The sequence below is a fragment of the Numenius arquata genome, chromosome 2, assembly GCF_964106895.1.
Source record: "Numenius arquata chromosome 2, bNumArq3.hap1.1, whole genome shotgun sequence".
Taxonomy (NCBI): Eukaryota; Metazoa; Chordata; class Aves; order Charadriiformes; family Scolopacidae; genus Numenius; species Numenius arquata.
The window spans coordinates 109,344,358-109,366,283 of record NC_133577.1 but is presented as its reverse complement, the minus strand read 5'-3'; the positions used below and the strand labels follow the sequence as shown (position 1 = coordinate 109,366,283).

Here is a 21,926-nt window from a genome sequence, read left to right as displayed (position 1 = left end):
AGCAGAGGCGATTGATAGCTTCCATTCCACCATATGATATACAGTTTTGTAAACTGGACTTCACAATAGTAATAATCAAATATGAGCAGAGCCGGTAACTTTACACCCAGAGCTTCGTAGTAGTGGACAACTGATTTCTATTGAGGAGGTCACATGGAATGGACAGCAGCTCTTACAGTTAAAGACAATTTTTTTCAGTCATTTTACTGCAAATGAGGGTTTTTTTTAAAAATTTTTATTACTTTGTGATGATGACAGGAGATTGAATAGTATTGTTTTGCTTGAGCACATTAGACAAGTCAGTACCAAATTTGCAGAAAAATATTGTATTATTTCAGAAAAATTGAACCCCCCACTGAGTTCAATCAGAGTTTGCCAGATTGAAGATTATATAAAAGTGCCTAAGTTTACCATGCAATGCATGGAGTATATGGAGTGCAAACCTACTCACTTGAAAAACTCATGAGCCTTCAAAATGTGTAAATCTGCTAGACTGAGCTATGGGTTTATACAGCTTCATATTAAGACATATAACAAAGAACAAAAGGAGAAAGGCAATGAAATTCATTGCGGATTAAATAATAGCATGGAAATATGAAGAACTCAATAATTCCTCAAATCTTCAGAAGATTCACCAAAAGAAGTCACCAAAAGAAAATTCATAAGGGAAAGAGGTAGATTTTACTGAGTTTGCAAAATTATAAACTTCTGAGAAAAGGTCAAAGGGTGAGAAAGTAGGGCGAGAAAGAGTGTTAATAAGAAAGTCTTGGGTATCTGATGTTTATCTACAGTACCTAATTAAGAAATGCTGTGTCTAGTATTCCTTAAACTATGATTCTGCATAATTCATGAAAACAGCTGCTACTGGAAGCAAGTCTGCTTCTCCAGTAGTGTGGTGTATGCAGGATAATGCTTATTTACTGGGCTCTAAACATGAGTAGCATATCTATATAATTCTGAGCTCACTAGGAGTATATTCTGACTAGGCTTTGATCCAGGCATTATAATGCTTCATAGGCAAAAATTCAGAGTCAAGTCATTTGCACTCCAGAGGGGTGTCCCTATATAATTGAGCTCTTGGCCTGAAGACGGGTTTCCCTCTTCCCCCAAATTGTTCTGTGCCATTTGGATTTAATCATCTTCCCTCTTTTCTGCCAAAATAGTTATTATCAAAACTTTTGGAGGTTCCTGTGAATTATCAGTGCACAACGCCATATAAGTTCTTTTCACTAGGACAATAGTAACAAACTCTCAGCATTGCAAAATTTCTTCTTGCGCCGACTCCATGTGAGATAGATCTTTCTTTCCTGTGACAGTATATGAAGCTGATTACAAAAAATCAGGCTATTCCTAGTATACCAGTAGTAGAAAGTACCTCCCAAGCACAAATACCGGTAGTGATAACGATGTTTATAATTAGGTAAGAGAGAAGATGAGACGGTCAGGTAATTCGTTTTGTTTCCATCCAGAGAAAACTCTGCTTTGTCTGGTTTGTCCTGTTTCATGTAACACACTTTATTCCATGTTGTCCCGCACATTAATATAATCATGTTTTTTTTATGGAGATACATTCATATTCAGTGGAAACCACATTGTATGTGGGATGAAAAAACCCAAAAAACATCCAGATGCAATTACAGACGGCATAACAATGATAAGTACTTTAAATGCATATAGGTCAGAACACAATAATAATTCTAAATTGCTTTAGATCCTCTTTTATTTTACTATTTTTCTTTTTTTTTTTTTTTTTTTTTTTTTTGGTAATTCCAACAACAATGTAGTAACTGCAGCTAGAAAAGAGTGTTCATTCCCAGAAAAAAATTCAGCCAAGTCTGTTACTTTTTCTGGCCATCTATGCTTGCCAAATGTGGTTCATGTTATTACTATGAAATGCTAACAGTCTTAAAGAGCAGGACACCAGCTGCTGAAGCTTTCAGATCCCCAAACAGGAACTGTAGGCTTTTTGTAGTGAACTAGAAAGACACTTGCAATATTTATCAAGTAAAAAACCCATTGTTTTGAGACGAGATTAGATTTCGTACATTTTGAACTACTATCTACACTAGCTTCCTGTGCTATCATTTTTTAAAGTAACAACACCCAGAACTCAATAGGATAATTTTTGCTTCTTGATCAGTCCTAGAGTAATTCTCAAAACTCTTTGAGTCTCAGATATACAATGAAGTTACAACAAATTAACAAGTTACTCTAAATCAGTTGAGGTGTAGTAACTACTTATTTTTGTATTTTGAGCTTCTTGCAAATGTCCTCACATAATTCAGCTTACTGAGTTGTGATAAATCTGATTATATTATATAGCTGTGGGCTAAAACCATACACATGAAAAGTTATAGAACTCAGCTGCTACAGGGTAATGTGGTAAACTGGCTTAACCTGATCACGTATCTCAGCCTATTTTGAGGGTAAAGGGAAAAAATAAGCTCTGCTCCCTCTGTCCTTTTGTTCCCAAGTGTGCAGAGTTTGCAGATGTGCATTTATTTGTTATTTCTTAGCTGGGAACAAAATCCTTTTATGCTCTAAGGAACTTGGTACCATTTTGGCAGTCTTGCATTATTTTCAGAAGGAACTTAACAGGGCAAAGGAAAAATAGAATCAGAAATCCAGCTGTGGGAGCATGGGAGAGTTCAGATGGGAGCAGTACATCCCATCTGAAAGATGTAAATGAGGCTATATTTGCTTCAAGTGTCCCAATACATGCAAATAAAGCTATTTCATGTTGATGCTCGAATACTGTGATCAATTATGTGAAAGACTTGCTTAATGTGCCAAAAGCAATCCTTTAATGAATTAGCTTTTCTGCAATCTACTGGAGCTACCTGTGCAAGTGAAAGTAAGAAACATTACATTTTGCACCTTCCTTCTGATTATTCATTCTTATATATACATTCTTAGGGAACAAAAATGATAGTGATATGTGAATTATAATGATCTGGTTCTGTTGTGTATTAAAAATGGCAAATGCAATATTAGAATCAAATTGCTCAGAAATCCAAAGAAAATACGAAGGAAAAACAAGCAGCAAATTTAGTTATTTATACTATCTAGTATTATTTTGTGGCAATTTTAGTGATCTTTGGATTAATTTAATCTTTGGTGCGGGAGAGAGAAACTCTTGTTTCTTGGTTTCTGTATTATGGTCTTCCCAAATCATCGGATTGTTGGGCTGGGTTTAGGAGTTAGCACGAAGAATCCTTTTTCTATCTATTTCTCAGCTGTTCCCACCAGATTCTATATAGAAAAATGAAACTGAAGAAAGGAAAGTAGTGAATAGAATTAAGATCTTTGAATCTATAGACCAAACAATTTTTGTAACATTAAATTATTTTCACCCTGACAGCTGCAGTCTTCACTACCATGAGCAGAACATGTCTGTAGCAGACGGAATATAAAATATATTTGGGAAGCCAAATTCCTCTTTATGCAGTGTGATATAGACCTTATTTAGAGACATAAAAGAGACAGTCCCCCAGCAGTCTGCTTTGCCATGTACCCACCTAGATTAAAATTAGGGAGCTGCTTGTGAGACCGGATGTCACCATTTCTCTCTTCCCACCCTACATTAACACAACAGTGGAGTCTTGGCTGTATATACAGCAAAGAGATAAGGGCTAGAACATTCACAGTTGTTCACTTTTACAGTAGTAAAGGTGTTTAACTTCCTCAATGTATTGCCTCATTCTGAACAAGGGCTATAAGGAAGAAATGATCAACTGACCATCAACATAAGGAGATCATAAAAGAATGGCAGTTCTAAAATACAGCCTATGCTCTCATAAACACTTCTGTTGGCTCACTTATATGCAGATGCTTTGTGTCTGAAGGCTCTCTAGAGATTATCTGCTGTAGGCACTAGCTACTCAGTTTCACTAACTTTGAGAGAAGTTTCCCATGTTAGGCTTTGCTCCTTTCAAGAAGCATAAGCCTCCTTCTACATGGACAACCCACCACTAGCTACAAAGTTGTCTTCAACCAACAGAAGAGAGAGCAAAATCCAAGCTCTAAATTTAAAAAGCTTCTATACATAAATCAGCCAAAATAATACCAGACTAATAGTAGTTTGAAATTCTGTTATGGGTATGCTAAAAGCACTCATCATTGTTCTTCTCTATTCACCTCTGCTTCCCCAGGTCATAAACAAAATAAGTTACCATCAAGAACACAGAGCTTGAGATCCAACTTATCGTTCATATACAGGCCTAAACTTTCTTACGTTATTCCATAAACATGGGCCATGTTATTTGGAGATATAGTTGGACACTGTCTGAGTTTAAATGCTAAATATGTGGTTTTTTCCTCCTCTCTTGATTCTAAAAAACCTGAACTTTGTTTTTTGTTGTTGTTTTGTTTTGATTTTTTGATTTACAGCCTCCTCTACCAAGACAACTTATGTCAGTTACAGCAATCAGGCAAATTGAGCAGGAATGAAATTCACTGGAAGACCTGCAGGATGGGATCTTGCAAACAAAGACTTTACCACCACCAGAATTCAGTCTTGGAAATATCCATAGACTACATTCAAATCAATAGTCAGTCTCCTAAAGGACAAGAATTAAAACAAGAGGCAAGAGGCAAAAAGAGACAGGGGAAGGAAAAATCCAGTTTTATAATACAGAGACAGTGTCAAGCTTCTGAACTGTTCACTCACAAAAGGAAGAAAATCACAAAAGGAAAACAAATGTTAGCTTGTGAAAAAAATGCTGTTGAAATAAACCATGTCTGATGTTATATTTGTAAGTACTTTTTTGTGATTGTGACAATTTCCTTTCCTGTCCTACATTGTTCAACTTGTAAAAGAAAATGAGTTTGTTTCTTGTGATGGCTGACTGAATTAAGTCCTGGGTTATGCTAAAATAAATGCAATGGTCAACGCATGCTAATTTTTATACAAAGTAATTTATTTCTAATAATAAAGGAATGTTTTGCAAATGTTGAGACTTGTTTTGTTGCAGTTTTAAGGAGAAAAAGTCCTTACACTGTTGTCTATTGTTTGTTTAGAATGTGCAGTAAAGGTGGGTGTACAAATAAAATAATAATCATGGCATCAGAAGAATGCAGTGTAAACTCTAAGCATGTGTGTGTGTCTGTATGTGTGTATGCGTGCACGTGTGCGTGTATGTATGTGCATGCCTTCATGCATGTATGTGTGTGTGTCCTCTGCAGTGTGTAAATTTATTTGTTCAAAGCTTTGTGACTATTTTTTCTAATGGAAGGATTTTTCCTCCTTCTCACTCTTCAAAGTAAGTGCATTTTATATGTTTGTAAAGTGAAGGAATCCTAATAGTAATTATTTTGTATGATTGTATTATATTTTTGAACCTCCACTAATAATTTTGATCCTTTTCATTTCTGGAACTTACAGTTTGTAAGACTTTATGACAGCTAGACTGGATTAAGCTGAAAGTCTATTCAGCCTAGTATCCTGTCTCTGACAGGGAAATGTAGCAGATGCTTATCTCAATAAAGGTGACTTTGAAATAACAAGAGAGAAATCAATAGAGAATTTGGAAAGCAGTAACCTAGTGGATGTATGTACTATTGCCTTATTAAAACTTAAAAATCAAAGAAATAGTTGTCCATCTACAATCTTCACATTTTCTAACTCCCATGTTAAATGACTGTGTGTGAATTAGAAATGGTTATGCAAAGAAAAGAGAAATTCATACAGATAGCTATCATGTTAATAAACCCCTCCAAATGAGTTTAAAAAAGACAGCTAGGGACTTTCCACTTCATTACTATACCTGTGATGCTCTTTAAGACTTTTTCACTCCATACACTACTTACCATTCGGCAAGTCAATGGTTTTTCACAATCATTTGGTTATTAAATGTTATTTCTCCTGAATTAGCCTGGATGGCTCCTTGTGCTTTTTTCATCTAAGGAGCTGTATTTTTGTAATAGATCATAAAGAAGCTGTGGTGGGCCCTAATTACATGAATGAAAGTTGAAGTGTCTGAAACTGAATTTCTTTCTGTTACAATGTCAACATTTAAACTCTGAAACAGTCTGAAAACTGCATGACAGTGAATTTCCATTTTCAAAATACTTGACAAAACATAGTTTTTCCCATCATTTAAATGCCTGAATTATTAACTGATGATTGTTTTGGTATAATGTGGTATTGTGTGTTTGGTATGTGTGATATATTGTGTGAAAATTCCTTTGCTGGGTACTCCACAAGCACATCAATCCCAAACCTATAAACTAATATATGCTTAATTTTAAGCATATGAGTAAAAAATGAGTTCAAAAAATATTCATAAAACCAGCTGTAGTTCTGTTTTGTGAGCTAATATCTCATCAATTTGAAGCTTTTGGGAAAACAGGTTGATTAGATCCATGTTTTAACAAGAGAGACTTCCATGTCTAGGATGGATTCCCTAAGAGAGAAAGAGAATTTTTTTTTTTTTTTTATCTCAAAACCAATGCTTTTGGACAGTTTCTTGTCAAGAAACCTTTGAAAAGTTTAGTTTTCAATCTACAACAAAAAAGGTTTCAAATATTTTCCCCGTAATATTTTTACGTGACATAAGCATAACAACATGCACTTGAAAAAGCAGAACGTAGGAATTGCCCTTAAAGTACATTTCATATGCACATAAACATATTTTATATATACATAAAGATTAGCATATGATATATGAATATCTTCCAGTTTCAGTGTAGTCCAAAGAAAATATTATTCTGAACAGATTTATCAAGACCAATATACACTTTTTTTTGGTTGAACAGTAGGGTAAACATGGCATGCAAATTATTCTGTGCATTTTCTATGTCATTCTGTCTGAAACATGGAGTGTATTAAGCCTGTGAGTCTCACTGATATTAATGTAACTCATCAGATAAATGAGCACACAGTATGAACTATGGAATGAACTGGGTGTTTTTAAGAGACAACAGAACAGCACTGGTCTACGTGTTTCACTTCTATAGAGTAGTTATATGCAATTTATGCATTTGCATAGACACATAGACATCTGTAACTGTGATCAAAAGCACATTCTTCTCTTAGATCCCTCTAGAGCTATGGAAGAGCAATGCATTTTATTTCTGAATGAAACATTGACTTTGTTCCCTTCAGCTGAGGACACTTTTTCCTGTACAGACAGTAGCAGTTCCAAAGATTTTTTTCCAGCAACCTGATTTGTGAGTTCTGATTCCAGGACTGTGTCTTCACATGGCTTTAAGTCCCATTTGTGCAATAGATTGTGCATCAGCTCTACAAGTCCTAACTTCTATGTTAGGTAATGTAAATTTTGTGACCCCACCTGAGCCCTACTTGAGGGATTATTAAGATGCTGCAGTCTACAACCTCTAACAAGACTGATGTATCTTTTCCAGCATCATCGTTGAACACAAACAGTTCAGATGAAATGAAGACAGTAAATATTTTTCAGTGATCGATTGTAATTACGTTGAGTGGCCTTTTTTTTCAGCTTAACGGGGCTTTGTCTTCAGTTTAGCTATTGTAATAAAAAGCAACCTCCTAAAAAAATTACTATAGAGAAAGAACCAACTAATTGTATAATACAGTTTAAGGAAAAATTCCTATAGCAGGTTTGAGATCAAGGACCAATAAAATAAACTATACCTTTTTAAAAATATTAGCTTTGAATAAACGGTTGACACTGAAAGCTACATTACAAATATATCAATTTTTAACTGTATTTTTATTGATAATTAGAACCCTTAAAATGTTTTGAAATATTCTATAAGCAGCTGGGAGAAGTCTCACAATCGCTAGCCTTTGTTCTCATTGAGGACTTCAACTTACCAAATGTCTGCTGGAAATACAATAAAGCAGAGAGGAAACAGTCTAGGAGGTTCCTGCAGTGTGTGGAAGATAACTTCCTGACACAGCTGGTGAGGGAGCCAACTAGGGAAGATGCCCTGCTGGACCTGTTGTTTGTGAACAGAGACACTTGTGGGTGATGTGATAGTTGCAGGCCATTGGGGGCATAGCGATCATTAAATGATAGAGTTTAAAATTCTTGGGGAAGTAAGGAGGGGAGGTCAGCAGAATTGCCACTATGAACTTCCTGAGGACAAACTTTGGGCAGTTAAGGAGCCTGGTTAAGAGAGTCCCTTGGGACACTGGATATTCTTCAAGAAGGAAATCTTAAAGGCACAGGAGCAGGCTGTCCCCATGTGCTGAAAGATGAGCTGGTGGGTAAGAAGACCAGCCTGGCTGAACAAGAGCTTAATCTGGCCATATAAGACAATAAAAAATGTTTCTATAAATACATTAGCAGCAAAAATTGGACTAAAGAGGATCTCCATCCTTTATTAGATGAGGTGGAAACACTGACAAAGGATGAGGAAAAGGGTGAGGTACTTAATGGCTTCTTTGCCTCAGTCTTTAGTAGTAAAACCAGTTGTTATCTGAGCACCTAGTCCCCTGAGCTAGTAGTTATGGGTAGGGAGCAGAATAAAGCCTCCGTAATCCATGGGGAAACGGTGAAGGACCTGCTACATCACCTAAACATACATAAATCTATGGGGTCAGATGGGATCCACCCAAGGATACTGAGGGATCTGGCGGGTGTGCTCACCAAGCCGCTTTCCTTCGTTTATCAACAGTCCTGGCTAACCGGGGAGGTCCCAGTTGAGTGGAGGTTAGCAAATGTGACACTCATCCACAAGAAGGGCCAGAAGGAGGATCTGGGGAACTGCAGATCTGTCAGTCTGACCTCAGTGCTGGGGAAGGTAATGGAACAGATCATGCTGAGTGCCATTATGTGGCACGTGAAGGTCAACCAGATGATCAGGCCTGGTCAGCATGGTTTCATGAAAAGCAGGTCCTGTCTGACTAACTTGATCTCCTTCTATGACAAAGTGACCCGCTTAATGGGTGAGGAAAAGGCTGTGGATGTTTTTTGCCTGGACTTTAGCTAGGCCTTTGACACTGTTTCCCACTGCATTCTCCTGGAGAAACTGGCTGCTCATGGCTTAGGTGGGCATGCTATACACTGGATAAGAAACCAGCTAGATGGCTGGGCCCAAAGAGTTGTAGCGAACGGAGATAAATCCAGTTGGTGGCTAGTCACATGTGGTGTTCCCCAGGGCTAGTACTGGGACCAGTTCTCTTTAATATCTTTATCAATGATCTGGATGAGGGGATTGAGAGCACCCTCAGTAAGTTTGCAGATGACACCAAGTTAGGTGGGAGTGTTGATCTGCTGGAGGGTAGAAAGGCTTTGCAGAGGGATCTGGACAGACTGGATCAATGGACTGAGGCCAATGGGATGAGGTTCAACAAGGCCAAGTGCCAAATCCTACACTTGGGTCACAACAACCCATGCAGTGCTACAGGCTTGGGAAAGAGTGGCTGGAGAGCTGCCTGGAAGAAAAGGACCTGGGAGTGTTGGTCAACAGCCAGCTAACATGAGCCGGCAGTGTGCCCAGGTGGCCAAGAAGGCCAAAAGAATCCTGGCTTTTGTCAGAAAGAGTGTAGCAAGCATGACTAGGGATGTGATTGTTTCGCTGTACTCAGCACTGGTGAGGCCGCACCTCGAGTACAGTGTTCAGTTTTGGGACGCCCACTACAGGAAAGAACTTGAGGTCCTGGAGCATGTCCAGAGGAGGGAAAAGAAGCTGGTGAAGGGTATAGAGCACAGATCTTATGAGGAGTGGCTGAGGGAACTGGGGTTGTTTAGCCTGGAGAAAAGGAGGCTGAGTGGAGACCTTATCACTCTGTACAACTACCTGAAAGGAGGTTGCAGCGAGGTGTGGATCAGTCTCTTCTCCCAAGTAACAAGTAATAGCACAAGAGAAAATGGCCTCAAGTTGTGCCAGGGGCAGTTCAGGATGTATATTAGGAAAAATTTCTTCACCGAATGGGTTGTGAAGCATTGGAACAGGCTGCCCAGGGAAGTGGTGGAGTCACCATCCCTGGAGGTATTTAAGACATGTAGATGTGGTGGTGCCTAGGTACATGGTTTGGTGGTGGACTTGGCATTGCTAGGTTAACAATTGAACTTGTTCTTAGAGGTCTCTTCGAACTTAAGTGATTCTATGATTCTATGATGGTAGTTATGTCACTTGATGATCTGCTGTTGCCCCCTCTCACTAGACAAAATAGACTAAAACCAAGTAAACTTTGTAAATTATTCCATACTCCAAATCATCATATTGCAAACTAGATAGTGCCTTTGATGATCTTAAAGGTCTTTTCCAACCTAAGCAATTATATGATTTTGTAATTCTTTATGCGTACAAGAAACTCTGATGTATAAATCCCTTACTACAGAGGATTATTTTAACCTCATCTAAATCAAATTATTATTGCGCTGAAAAGAACCAAATAGTGAAATCATTAGAGGTATACAGATTATGATAGGTAACTCTCTTTAGGACTGATTGAAGTTAACTGCTTTGGTACCTAAAAGGATCTAGGTCTCAGAGCTTTCAACTTATAAATAAGGAATGGGTGAAGGTCTTGAAGTGACCTGCAACCTTAGTTCTGCAAACTTTCATCACCTCTCTTCACAAATGTGAACAGTTCATTGTAGAGAAATTAAAATTAATACAGATCAAGGCCTGGGTTAGTGCTTTTAGCTTGCGGACAGGTGACAGGGGGTCAATGTCAATGGCACTGTCTTCCAACAGAGAAGCTGTCCCAACATATAAATCTAGTGCATACTAGTTTAGTATACTTTGGCAATATTTATTCTTTCCTATCAACCATACCCTTCCACAGACTCCAAAGGTACAGTACATGCTAAAGATTTGATCAAAAGCCAAGTGAAGTTTGTAGGAGTCTTTTAGTACACTTACTTAGTCAGAACCACCCAGAGGGACTGGATGATTCTACTTATTTCTAGTCCAGACTGCAACCTGAAACAATCCAATGACTTGTAAATCAGATGGGCACGTCAAATGTCAAAATACATTCCAGTCTAATTTTTATTCAGAAGAAACTACCATTGTTATGAATGATGTCCCAGTGGTAAGACCAAAAAATGTATGACAAAAGCACAGTGACTGAAGTATTATACTAATGAAAGCATGCAGGATATGGGTTATGCACGTTAGTGAGAGAGTGCCTGAAAATGTGATTATCCGAGTTTTGTTAAACAAGGGGTGTGTCTCAAGTATTTCCAGTCCACTCAGATTTCAAAGTAATTCAGTAGCTGAAATCTTGAAGTTTAATAACTAAATTTTTGTATAGGCACAATAACATTTTTTTTCATCTTAAATTATAAAAATTGTTATTGTATGAACTTAGGGTTTATTTCTGATCATGGAGAAGCATACTACAGTTTTAAAATTGCTATTACTGGTCATTTATGTGTGAGTACGCTGAAGCAACTTCATCAGGACACACAACTTTGTTTTACTGAGATCAGGAACAAGTCCTTAATGTTGTTTTGTGACCACGGGATAGATACGATGAGATCTGAATGACTCTGTGTATTAGGTCAATGAAAGAGAAACTAAATAGAATTTATAGAAAATACTTTAACTGTTCAATAGAAAGAGGAATGGACCACTTTGTCAAAAAAAAACTTTTCAAGAAATGCCTAAATAACGATTTTCACAGCATGGTGTTAAACTAATAGTACTAGCTCTCTTCCAATGAATAGATAATTTTTATTACTAATCCAGGAAAGAAATGAAGGGAAGCATTCCTAACAGATCCAGTGTGTAAATGTATTGTGTTGGAATAGAACTTCCTTATTTATGTATCTACTTAGAGGCAGAATGTGAAAACAGAAGACATAGCATGGTGGATAGATAAAGAGAAAATGTCTCGCAGCACTCTTTTGTAATGCTTTAGTTTGAAAATGCACGTGAATGATCCATCATATTTCACCATCGCATCAGCCATTAAATAAAATGATAGCTTATCACTATGCTTTCAAATAGCTTATGTGTCATCTGGCATAACTAAGAAATTACATATGGACCTACATATTCTGATTAAACAGCAAAATTCCATGACAGAAGAGGTAAGCATTACTTTTCCCAGTTTCAGTGGTATCTTTTGAATGGCACCTTTAGCACTTGTGGTACTGCAATTGTTTGCATCCAGAAAGGATCATTTCATATTTTACATGAGTGTTTCATTTGCTGTGGATGATTACCTCCTGCAATCTAATTGTGAAATGTCTTTTTCTCAGCAAGAAGTCATTTCTTTCTGACTTTCTCCTGAAATTTCTGTAGCTAATAGGAAAGTAAAGTATATGTGTCACTAATCCTTACTATGTTTCCTGGGAAAGTAAATGATTGTGATTGATGGGCTACAGCAAATACAAGAAGAAATAGATCTTATCTGTGGACTGCATCTTATACTTCTGAATATATGGAAGTTGCATTGTCCTCTTTTGGCTTCTTACTTGGCTTAAGTTTGCCAATAAAATCATAAGAACTGCAAAATATATTTTGTGGAAATAATCTGTTGCATCTATGCAATGAGAACAAGTTGACTGGTGTGAAAGACATTCAGCTGGAAGAATTTTGGTTCTGATAATTTAAAGGAATTCAGAAAACTTAATTATGATTCTATTAAAATTTTTTGTCAGGAAATGAACTACAAATTAGGGTTGCATTAAACTTGTTTCAGTAATAGTCTTATGAAGATTTTCAAAGTTTGTCTGTAAAAGGTCACTGTAGAATCCTTTGTACATTTCATGAATGTTGATAACTGTAAATTCTTCCATCACATTGAAACACTAAACTAATGGAGGGCAATATTTTTTTCGTGTTTGGCATTATAGTATGACAGCAAGGGGTTAGCTCCCAGGAACTCACTATTTTCAATGGTACAGCAGCAGGGAAGAGAAGAGAAAACAACAGTGTCCTGCAGAGCTAAAACAATATTAGAAGTACAGTAAAATGCACAATATCCTGAATGGCAAACAAAGCTTTTGCTTGTATTATACAAATGACTTGTCTCAGTAGAAGTGGAGCAATATGACAGGTAGAGGAGTATGGACATGAATGAAAAAAAAAAAAAAGAGCAGTGGCAGAACCACCTAAAACCCTACTGAAAACACAAGAAAACGTGGGAAAGTTGCACTGTCAAAGAACTGTGTCAGCTCCAAAGAGTCCAGACTGACCTCTGTCAAGGGCAGATGCCATCCCCAGAGTGTGTGTTAATCTTACGTACTCCATTGAACTGCAGAGAGCAAACATGACAAAATAATCGATGGGAGCCATCAGAGCTAATGTTAGGTGAGGTAACAAATAAGAACATAGACTCATTTTTCTTTGAAATTGAAGAAATTATTATGATGGTGTCCAAGGAATACACACAACTTCTGCAAAGACCTGAAAATACAACTATTTTAACATGTTATGCACGTTGTGCAGGCTAGGATCAAAGGTTGGAACATGTCCTTTAATACAGCACCTGTCTTTCTGCAAATGAATTTAGCTTGTTCTCTTTTGTCAATGACTAATTCAGTGCTGGGATTTCAGAAAATCTTTGGAGCCTTCTTGGTCCATCAGATATTCATCACATATTCATCAGTGACCTGGACAAGGGGACAGAGTGTATCCTCAGCAAGTTTGCTGATGATACCAAGTTGGGTGGGGTGGCTGACACCCCGGAGGGCCGTGCTGCCATCCAGCGAGACCTGGACAGGCTGGAGAGCTGGGCAAGGAAGAACCTCATGAGGTTCAACAGGGAAAAGTGTAAGGTGCTACACCTGGGCAAGAAGAATGTCAGGCACCAATACAGGTTAGGCGTGGACCTGCTGGAGCCAAGCTCCGAAGAGAAAGATCTGGGAGTCCTGGTAGACAGCAAAATGACAATGAGCAAGCAATGTGCTCTTGTGGCCAGGAAGGCCAACGGAATCCTGTGCTGCATAGGGAAGAGTGTGGCTAGTAGGTCGAGGGAAGTCATTCTCCCCCTCTACTCTGCACTGGTGAGGCCACAACTGGAATACTGCATCCAGTTCTGGGCTCCCCAATTCAAGAGGGATAGGGAATTACTGGAAAGAGTCCAGCGAAGGGCAACAAAGATGATTAAGAGATTGGAGCATCTCCCTTATGAAGAAAGGCTAAGAGAGCTGGGACTCTTTAGTCTGGAGAAGAGAAGGCTGAGGGGAGACCTTATAAGTATAAGGCCTATAAGTATCTAAAGGGTGGGTTGAAGGAGAAGGGAGCCAGACTCTTTTCAGTGGTTCCCAGTGACAGGACGAGGGGCAACGGGCACAAGTTGGAACATAGGAGGTTCCACTCAAATATGAGAAAGAATTTCTTCACGGTGAGGGTGACAGAGCACTGGAACAGGCTGCCCAGGGAGGTTGTGGAGTCCCTTTCTTTGGAGATTTTCAAGACCCATCTGGATGCAGTCCTGAGTAGCATTCTCTAAGCAATCCTGCTTCAGCAGGGGAGTTGGACTAGATGATCTATATGGTCCCTTCCAACTCTAAAAAAAAATTCAGTGAAATTCAGTGAAATTCAGATCCTAGTCTGAGAGGGAACTGGAAATTATTTTCCAAAATAAAGTGAAAGTTTCCCTGTAAAATTGAAATTTTCTCACTTAAAATTGTTATTTTTTAGGACATGCTATGTTTAACAAAAATAACTAAATTTCCAGCTCACCAGTATGTTAAACATATACAACTGAGTATGTCTGATAGCTTTAATTTCTATCTGTTAGAAGATGCTTTTTTTCTTTATTGGTCAGATGTGGAAGAAACACATAGCTAGGAACACACAGAATGGCCAATACAAGCATTACAGAGTGTCTTGTTCAACAGTGTCATCTAACATCTACAATACTGCAAGTGCACTAACTTCATCCTGATCCCAAAGGAAGCAAAACATAAATTGCATTGCCATTATCAGTTCCTGTTTCACGCAAATGCACCTTGGAGGCTCTTTGAACAAATGATAAGCCAAAATTTAGTATTGTTCTGCAAAGTTTTTCTGCAAGATTGACGTCATTAAAAAAGTTACTATATGCAATGTTAATTTCACAGCCTTTTTTGCTTCCTGTTTACCTGATACAGCATATACTCTGTTTCTAGGAGCCTACTCTACTTCCCAAGTTAGCTGTGGTGTCTTTACTGTCTTTGTGATCATTGACAGTCAATATTAAATAAGTATGACCTTTCAGAAAATAAACTATTTTTATTTCATTTACAAATTTTCTTTCTCCTAGTCTTGCTAGAGTGTTGATGAACTTTCCAATAGATATGTTTCGACTTATGATTGATCTTTCTTCAGTACAGCTTTTAGTAGTTCTCTTGTACTCCCTTTAGAGCTTTTTATCCAAGTACTGCCTTTGGTACCATGGAAGGAAACATCAATGGAGCAAATCCATGCCAACAACAACCAAATATAAGGAACAACAGGGTGAAAAGTGCTTAAAGAAGGTAAAACAACTTCAGAAAACATTCCTGGTTAGAGACATGACTGATTTTTTTCTTCTGAGGAACTGAAGAATTATATCTGAAGTTTCCAAAGGCTGCTGCTGGAAGTCTGCATCAGCGGCTTACTGTTTTCTTAGAAAATCTCAACAGCTGGATTAGCCTTTGAATGCTACCCATTTTTTTATTTTTGTTTAAATAAATAAATAAATAAAAAACTAATAAAATCTCAAAAAGATAAAGAAAGAGAAATTGCACAGGTGAAAATGAACGTTGGAGATGCATATGATACATTGAACTGCCAAACTTTTGGGGACTTGTCTGTTAAGAAGACTATGAAATCTTTATTGGAGATAAACCTATCCATTCTTCTATTTATCTATGTCTTTACATATCTTTTTTATGTATTTTGCAGACTGTAAAGAATAAACCTCAGGATTGCTTGCCTGCTGTTTTTAACTCAAATGTGCAGTTCTTACCGTGTGCATAATTTAGAGAAGATACAGAGTTGTAAATATAACTGTATCCATATATTCTGCCCCAGCTCCCCATAGTTTTTCATCACAAGTGATAGACATTTCTAAAAACAATATGCTGTTTATTTCTTCATTTCTATAGTTCATACACTTATCTGAAAATGCAGAACAAGTTGCAATCATTTTGATATACAGAGGTTATCATTTCTTGTGAGAGTTTTCATCTTTTGCTACTGTCTCCTGTGTGACACTGAACAAGGAATGACAGGAAGATTAGTTTTATATGAAATCCAGGGTATTTTTCACTGAATGACAGCTATGAAGTGCAAAATTTGCAAGATAAAATAACAAAAATGTGATTATTTCAAATGCCAGACTGATGGCACTTTATAAATTATTGCCTAAAGCATTGAAAGTTTAGGACAGATGCCTTGAAAGTGTGTTCTAGAGATAGTTTCAAACAATGATCTTTCAGAACCTATTTCTTCACTTAAGAAAAATGAACTGTTACTTCAAGAAACAGACCGCATATAAAACCAGAAAGGAGAGAAACAACAGCACTGGCAACAACAACATAAATATTACAGGTGAAAGAAAGGAACCGTTTGTTTTCTCAGAAAGTCTGATTAACTCAGTGCATTTTATAGTTATGTATATTGCTTTTCCAAGAAAACAGAAATGAAACAGCACAGCTAATATGCTCACAAAAAATAATCACACCATGCTTTCTGTTTTTTTCTGCATACAGAGCAGTGCCACACACACTTAAAATCTCAAGTATGGTACTGTGGCTTCCTTCAGGATTTTTTTCTTGAAAGAACTGTGTTCATGATCCCCCATTAATAAACCTCCTTAAAACACATCATGCTTTGCTGTCAAGAACAAGGCAGAAGGGCTCTTTTAATGAATCCTGTGTGTTGACTTCAGAAAAGTAACACTGTCCTAGGCAGGTTCTTGCACATTTTCCACCACCAGATCCTACTGTACACCTCTTCGTGCCAAGGCACCTGACACAGCTCCTGACCTGCATTTGATGAGGTTGCGCTTGAAAGCCAGGCTTTCCCTAAGCAGCACTAATGACAGCAGAATGTTTTTTGTGGTAGGAAAACATCGCTGGAACTATTTCCCATCTGGGTGAATTTCCCACAGATATGAAGTCAGGGATCAAAGCAAGACCTTTTCTGGAGAGCAGAAGTGTAATGTCAGCTCTCCTGCCCGGTACGGTGGGGTTGAGCTGTCAGCTGCCAGGGCCAAAGGCCTGCTGTGCTACTGATGCAAATGAGACTCACAGCTCTCTGGTGTGGGGAAGCAACACAACTCATCTGAAAAAACGTTTGCATAACGTGGGACTTGTAACGCATCCTGACCCAGGATGTAGATGTTACTGTTTATCTGTACAGTGACAGTAACAGGTAGATGGTGGGGTTTGTTTCTTCCAGTCAGATTGTGAAATTCCCAATAGCTAAAGCCCCTCCAATGACATTGGGGGATTCATGAAGTTAATTTTACAATAAATGAACTCACAGTTTCTTGGAGATGCTGTACTGAAGAGACTGGTATCAGATCATTTCCAAGGATCTGTAATGTTTTCACTCATATCTATTTTCCACTAAAAGCTGAATTTGACACCAATCAATCAAATATGTAATACATAGCCAGAATTAAAAAATTTTACATTGTCTTTTGGGTAAACTGAGTCAGACTCTCAGAAAGCCAGACAGACAAAAAAGGAGGTTGACTGACATACAAAGTATCCCTGTTTTCTAGTCAGATATAATGCAAATAGCAATATGCTGACATGTAACGAGATGAAAGTATTCAGTCAGCCAGATCTTTGCTGAGCAAATAAATGAGTCTAGAGAGGAACTATTCTGTCACCAAATAAAAGTGGGAAGTCTCCTGCATGAAGATAAAATAAATTCTCCAACATTCTGTAAAAATAAATAATTAGAATGTCCTACAAAGAATTGCTGCCTGTTAGCATTTTGCCCATGATAATTTCCATATTGTAGGTAGAATACTGCTGAACCTGGTGATTATTTTAATCACAATAAAATAACCACTACTACTACTAGCGTTCTATTCCTTATTTACAAACTTTTAGCTTCTGACAGTTAGTAGCAGTTCTGACTAACAGTAGCAGAAGCCCAGGCCATGGGCAGAAGCAGATCCACATGAAGCTGGCAAACTTTAGGCAGATACTTCTCTGTATGTAAGGATCAAGTTAAGCCATTATGTGCAAGTGAGCCCTCAGAGACCTACAACAAAGGATGAGTTTAGGAATTTCAGAAGCTGGAGCTTGCTTTCCCATGAAAGTCTCCATCAGCACTTCAAAATGTCTGCTTCTGGCAACAAGTCCCCATCTGCATGCTCAGAAGCTGGCCAAAGAACATAATTCCATATGATCTGTTCTACAAAATACAGTCTATGAGGAAAAGTTTAAGAGGTGCAGCAAATGCAGCATGCACTGTTCAAACCATTTAAATACAATGTCATTTGTCTTTTTGACCAAGGTGCTCATGGGTGGAATACTGTAGCAAGATGATATATTCTAATTATTATATTTAAGAATTTGAAAGTTGTGTAAAAACATTTCATCAGTAGCATCAGAAGAAGGTACTTGGGCTCACAGGAAATACAGCTAGAGGAGCACAACTGGTGAGTCACCCTTAAAAATAATGGTAGCAGTACTGAGACACTCAGTTCATTTGTCATTATTCAGCACTTTCGTAGTGTGTCAATTTTAATTCCCTTTTTGAGGATAATCTCAGATTTGATTTGTTTTTTGAAACATTCCGTCATTCTCTGAACTATTGGTTAAACCACCAGCCTGCAACTGAGACACACCCAGTTTGAAAAGCTCCCCAAGTGTGTGATTCACAGAAAACAAGAAAGCAGTGGTTTGCATACCTCACCTCCATTCTGTAACGGTGCTATCTGCTTAGCTTTCCTGTGATCAGAAACGATGAGAGAACCCAGAACTAAAGAATTTCTCAAATTAAATACTATACAGTTGGTCTAGAGCTGAACATAATTTCCTTCATTTGAAAACACTTGAAAGATTCTGATTGGAAGACCCCAGTGGAATGAAAAACTGAGGATGTAAAAAGTTTCCATAGGACAGAATTGATATTCCCTCACACACCACATATGCAAAATGATTTGGCCTTGTACAGGCCAAATAATTTCATTGTGTGGTTTCTTTTTAATTTCTCCCACACAGGATTAGCAGGTTACTTGAACAGTTAAAATGATGTCTTGCACACTGGTATTTTTTTGATGGAAATGTGTAGGTGAAATTGTGGCAGTGATTTGGCTAGCAGACTTCAAGTGTCAGTAATCACTTGTCAATGTTAATTATATGTCTCTGAGTGGCTACAGAGTTTCAACAAAGTCACATTATGGGCTAAATGAGCTTGGTTCTATTTCTTCCCTTCATAAGACTTTTGCATTAGTAGCATATCTGTGGATGGGGTGTATCATTTTACTATGAAATCTTCATCATTTCCTACTGACTAGACAGCAAATTTAGACACTTTCTTAACTAGAAACATAGCATTGAAGTGCAAATTGGGGGCACTGGACACTCTGGTTTGTGGACTGGATCCCTCTGAATAGGAATCATATTTCTGTTTGTAGCAGCATTTCAGTCTCTAAACTCATGATTATTCTTAACGTCACTTTAACCAGCAGGACCAAAAAGCACTACACTGGCCTTTTTGAGATATTAATATTTCATTGATATTCCATTAACAGAATTTAACAAAATTAAATTGTGGTGCTGTTTTCACACACTTAATGTATTCTGAAAAAGTTTTGCAGTGATGTCCTTTGCTGGATAACTTACTTTCGACAGATCTACGTGATAGGTTTCCGTCCTATAATGCTATAGGTTCTGCCTTTGTTAAACTTTCATCACTACAGTAGTACTGCCATGCGTAGGGTTAGAAGAGCATAGCAATCTCAATAAAATTAATTAAAAAAAAAAAAAAGCAATATGTCCTAAGTTAAATAGATAACAAACAGATGAAAAAAGAGTGAAAAGTGGGAAGAATTACAACAGCAGATATTCAGTAAAGAGTAAAAAGGAAATATTGACCTTAGAGGATGTATATGCATGTAATCTACTATGCTTTCTCCTTATATACACAATAGCTAATAACTGATGCATCCATCACTTTGAAAAAGAGAACTTGAAGACGATGCCTTTCAATGGAAGACATTTATTATGGTATTAAGTTGAATAGATAATCAGTTTAGGGACCTACACTGTGTGTGCATGTGTGTGTTTCTGCCTGCCTGTTTATTTAGAACAACTCAAACTTGTCAGTCCAGCATGATTTATCAGCAGTAGTCATTCATTAATTGACCTTGTCATAGTAGCCTGTGCTTTGATGATGTAAACCAATATTTTTTAACTATAGTGTGCACCTCAGATCTGTAGGTGTACTCAATACAGTCAAAGTCTAATAGATATGAAGCTTAGGGACTGAAGGCTTTTCATCCTACCAGAACTTATTTCCCTTCAGAGCTCCAGTTTCCCCAGGGAGTTGTCTAATGTAATTGTTTTTTGAATGGCTTCAGTGATTTTGCTTTAATGATAATGCCCACTAGGCTGCTTCATGGACTTCTAATCTTTTCCATGAAAAAGTTCTTCCTAGCATCTGCTTGGAGTTTGATTTTTCTTAGTTTCCTGTTATTTCTAGAAGATAAAAAAAATCAAAACTTTTGATTCTATGTGTATGTCACTTCATGAGTACCATGTGGCTCAGTCTCATACTTAAAGATGATGAGACAGCGCCCATAGTTTAGTTTAGAAGCCAAAATCGCATAATTTGTTAATGCCTGGACAAGTCTATCTATATACAATGTGTGGCTGATAGTAATTGTTGATTATGATTTAGTGAGAAGGCTTCAACAGATAGGAATGCATTTTCCACAGTGCAACTAGCTTTATCATTTATGAACAACTTAGATTTTTCTAGCACTAGATTTTTCTTACTGTGAAGTTAATCCAAGGTTTTCTGTAAGATACTGGAGTGTCCTGAGAGTTGAGGGCATCTAGGCCTCCCTGAAACGTCAAGAAGGCTACAAATTTAATTGATCAGAAGTCTGTGCAGCTAAAACTTGGCTGGAATTCTTCTGGAGAGGTATCATTATATGCATGCCCTGTTCTAGCACTTCTTAAACATCTGTTACCAGTGACAGTCAGAGACAGAGTAATGGGAAATGAAGACCAGTGTTTTCACACAGTGGAGCCTTGAAAGTGGAAATTTTTCTCCTCTCAAAATACCTTTTCTCAATATATCCCATATTGCCTTATGTTTCATATTCAGCTTGTTAAGTGGTTTGAGATAGAAAAACTTTGTTCTGCACTTGCCTAGTACCTACCATATTTAACATTTCCCCTCATGGGTTCAGTCCCTCAGTACTATTTCCATACCGATAATGGATAATATTAGTCATAAAACCCTAAAAGATCTTTGCCTCCTTCTTACAGAACTAGTGTTGGAACACAGATGAAGGCCAAGACACAGCCATTTGAATTTACATCAATCCAAAATGAATACAGGAAGGAAAGCAAGACATAGCACTGATCCAAAATACATCTGACAAAAAGTATATATCAAGGGAAAGAAAGAATGTAGTCTGTAATATGGATAGTATCATTCTTCGTTGAAATGCAATACAAACCATCTGAACATCAGCCTCACAAGAGAAATCTATTTAAGGTGTGCATCTGAGGAAAAAAAGGTTTGTTATAATGTGAAAAGAGTAGTCTGGCCATGAAAAATGTAATATTCATGCCCTGCAGATTATGCTTAGTCAGAATTATAGAGAGCTGTATTAATCTAAAAGATATAATTTTAATCAGCAGCTTAGATAATGTGCATCTCAATGTGTTAGACTGATAACTGAAAAATCTGAGTGGTGTGGTAATAAAACATGACATTATACATATACTTAGAGGGAAAAAAAGTCTATCAGAAACCCAAAATAATTTAAAATTATATTTCTTTTTCAAAACAAAACAATTGACAAAAACACTGTCACTGAACGCCAATCAGAAAATCAAGGAGTGTATATGCACTGAATCTCCATT

The 21,926-nt window shown here is 37.4% G+C and overlaps 1 protein-coding gene across 1 annotated transcript in view; it reads left to right on the top strand.

The window, feature by feature from the left end:
• Positions 1-4,439, top strand: part of GRM8 (glutamate metabotropic receptor 8) — a 344,093-nt gene extending 339,654 nt beyond the window's left edge. The window contains exon 10 of the mRNA XM_074169153.1: positions 4,390-4,439. Coding sequence (XP_074025254.1) covers positions 4,390-4,439 — 50 coding nt within the window. The remainder of the gene's footprint in view (positions 1-4,389) is intronic.
• The last annotated feature ends 17,487 nt before the right edge of the window (positions 4,440-21,926 follow it).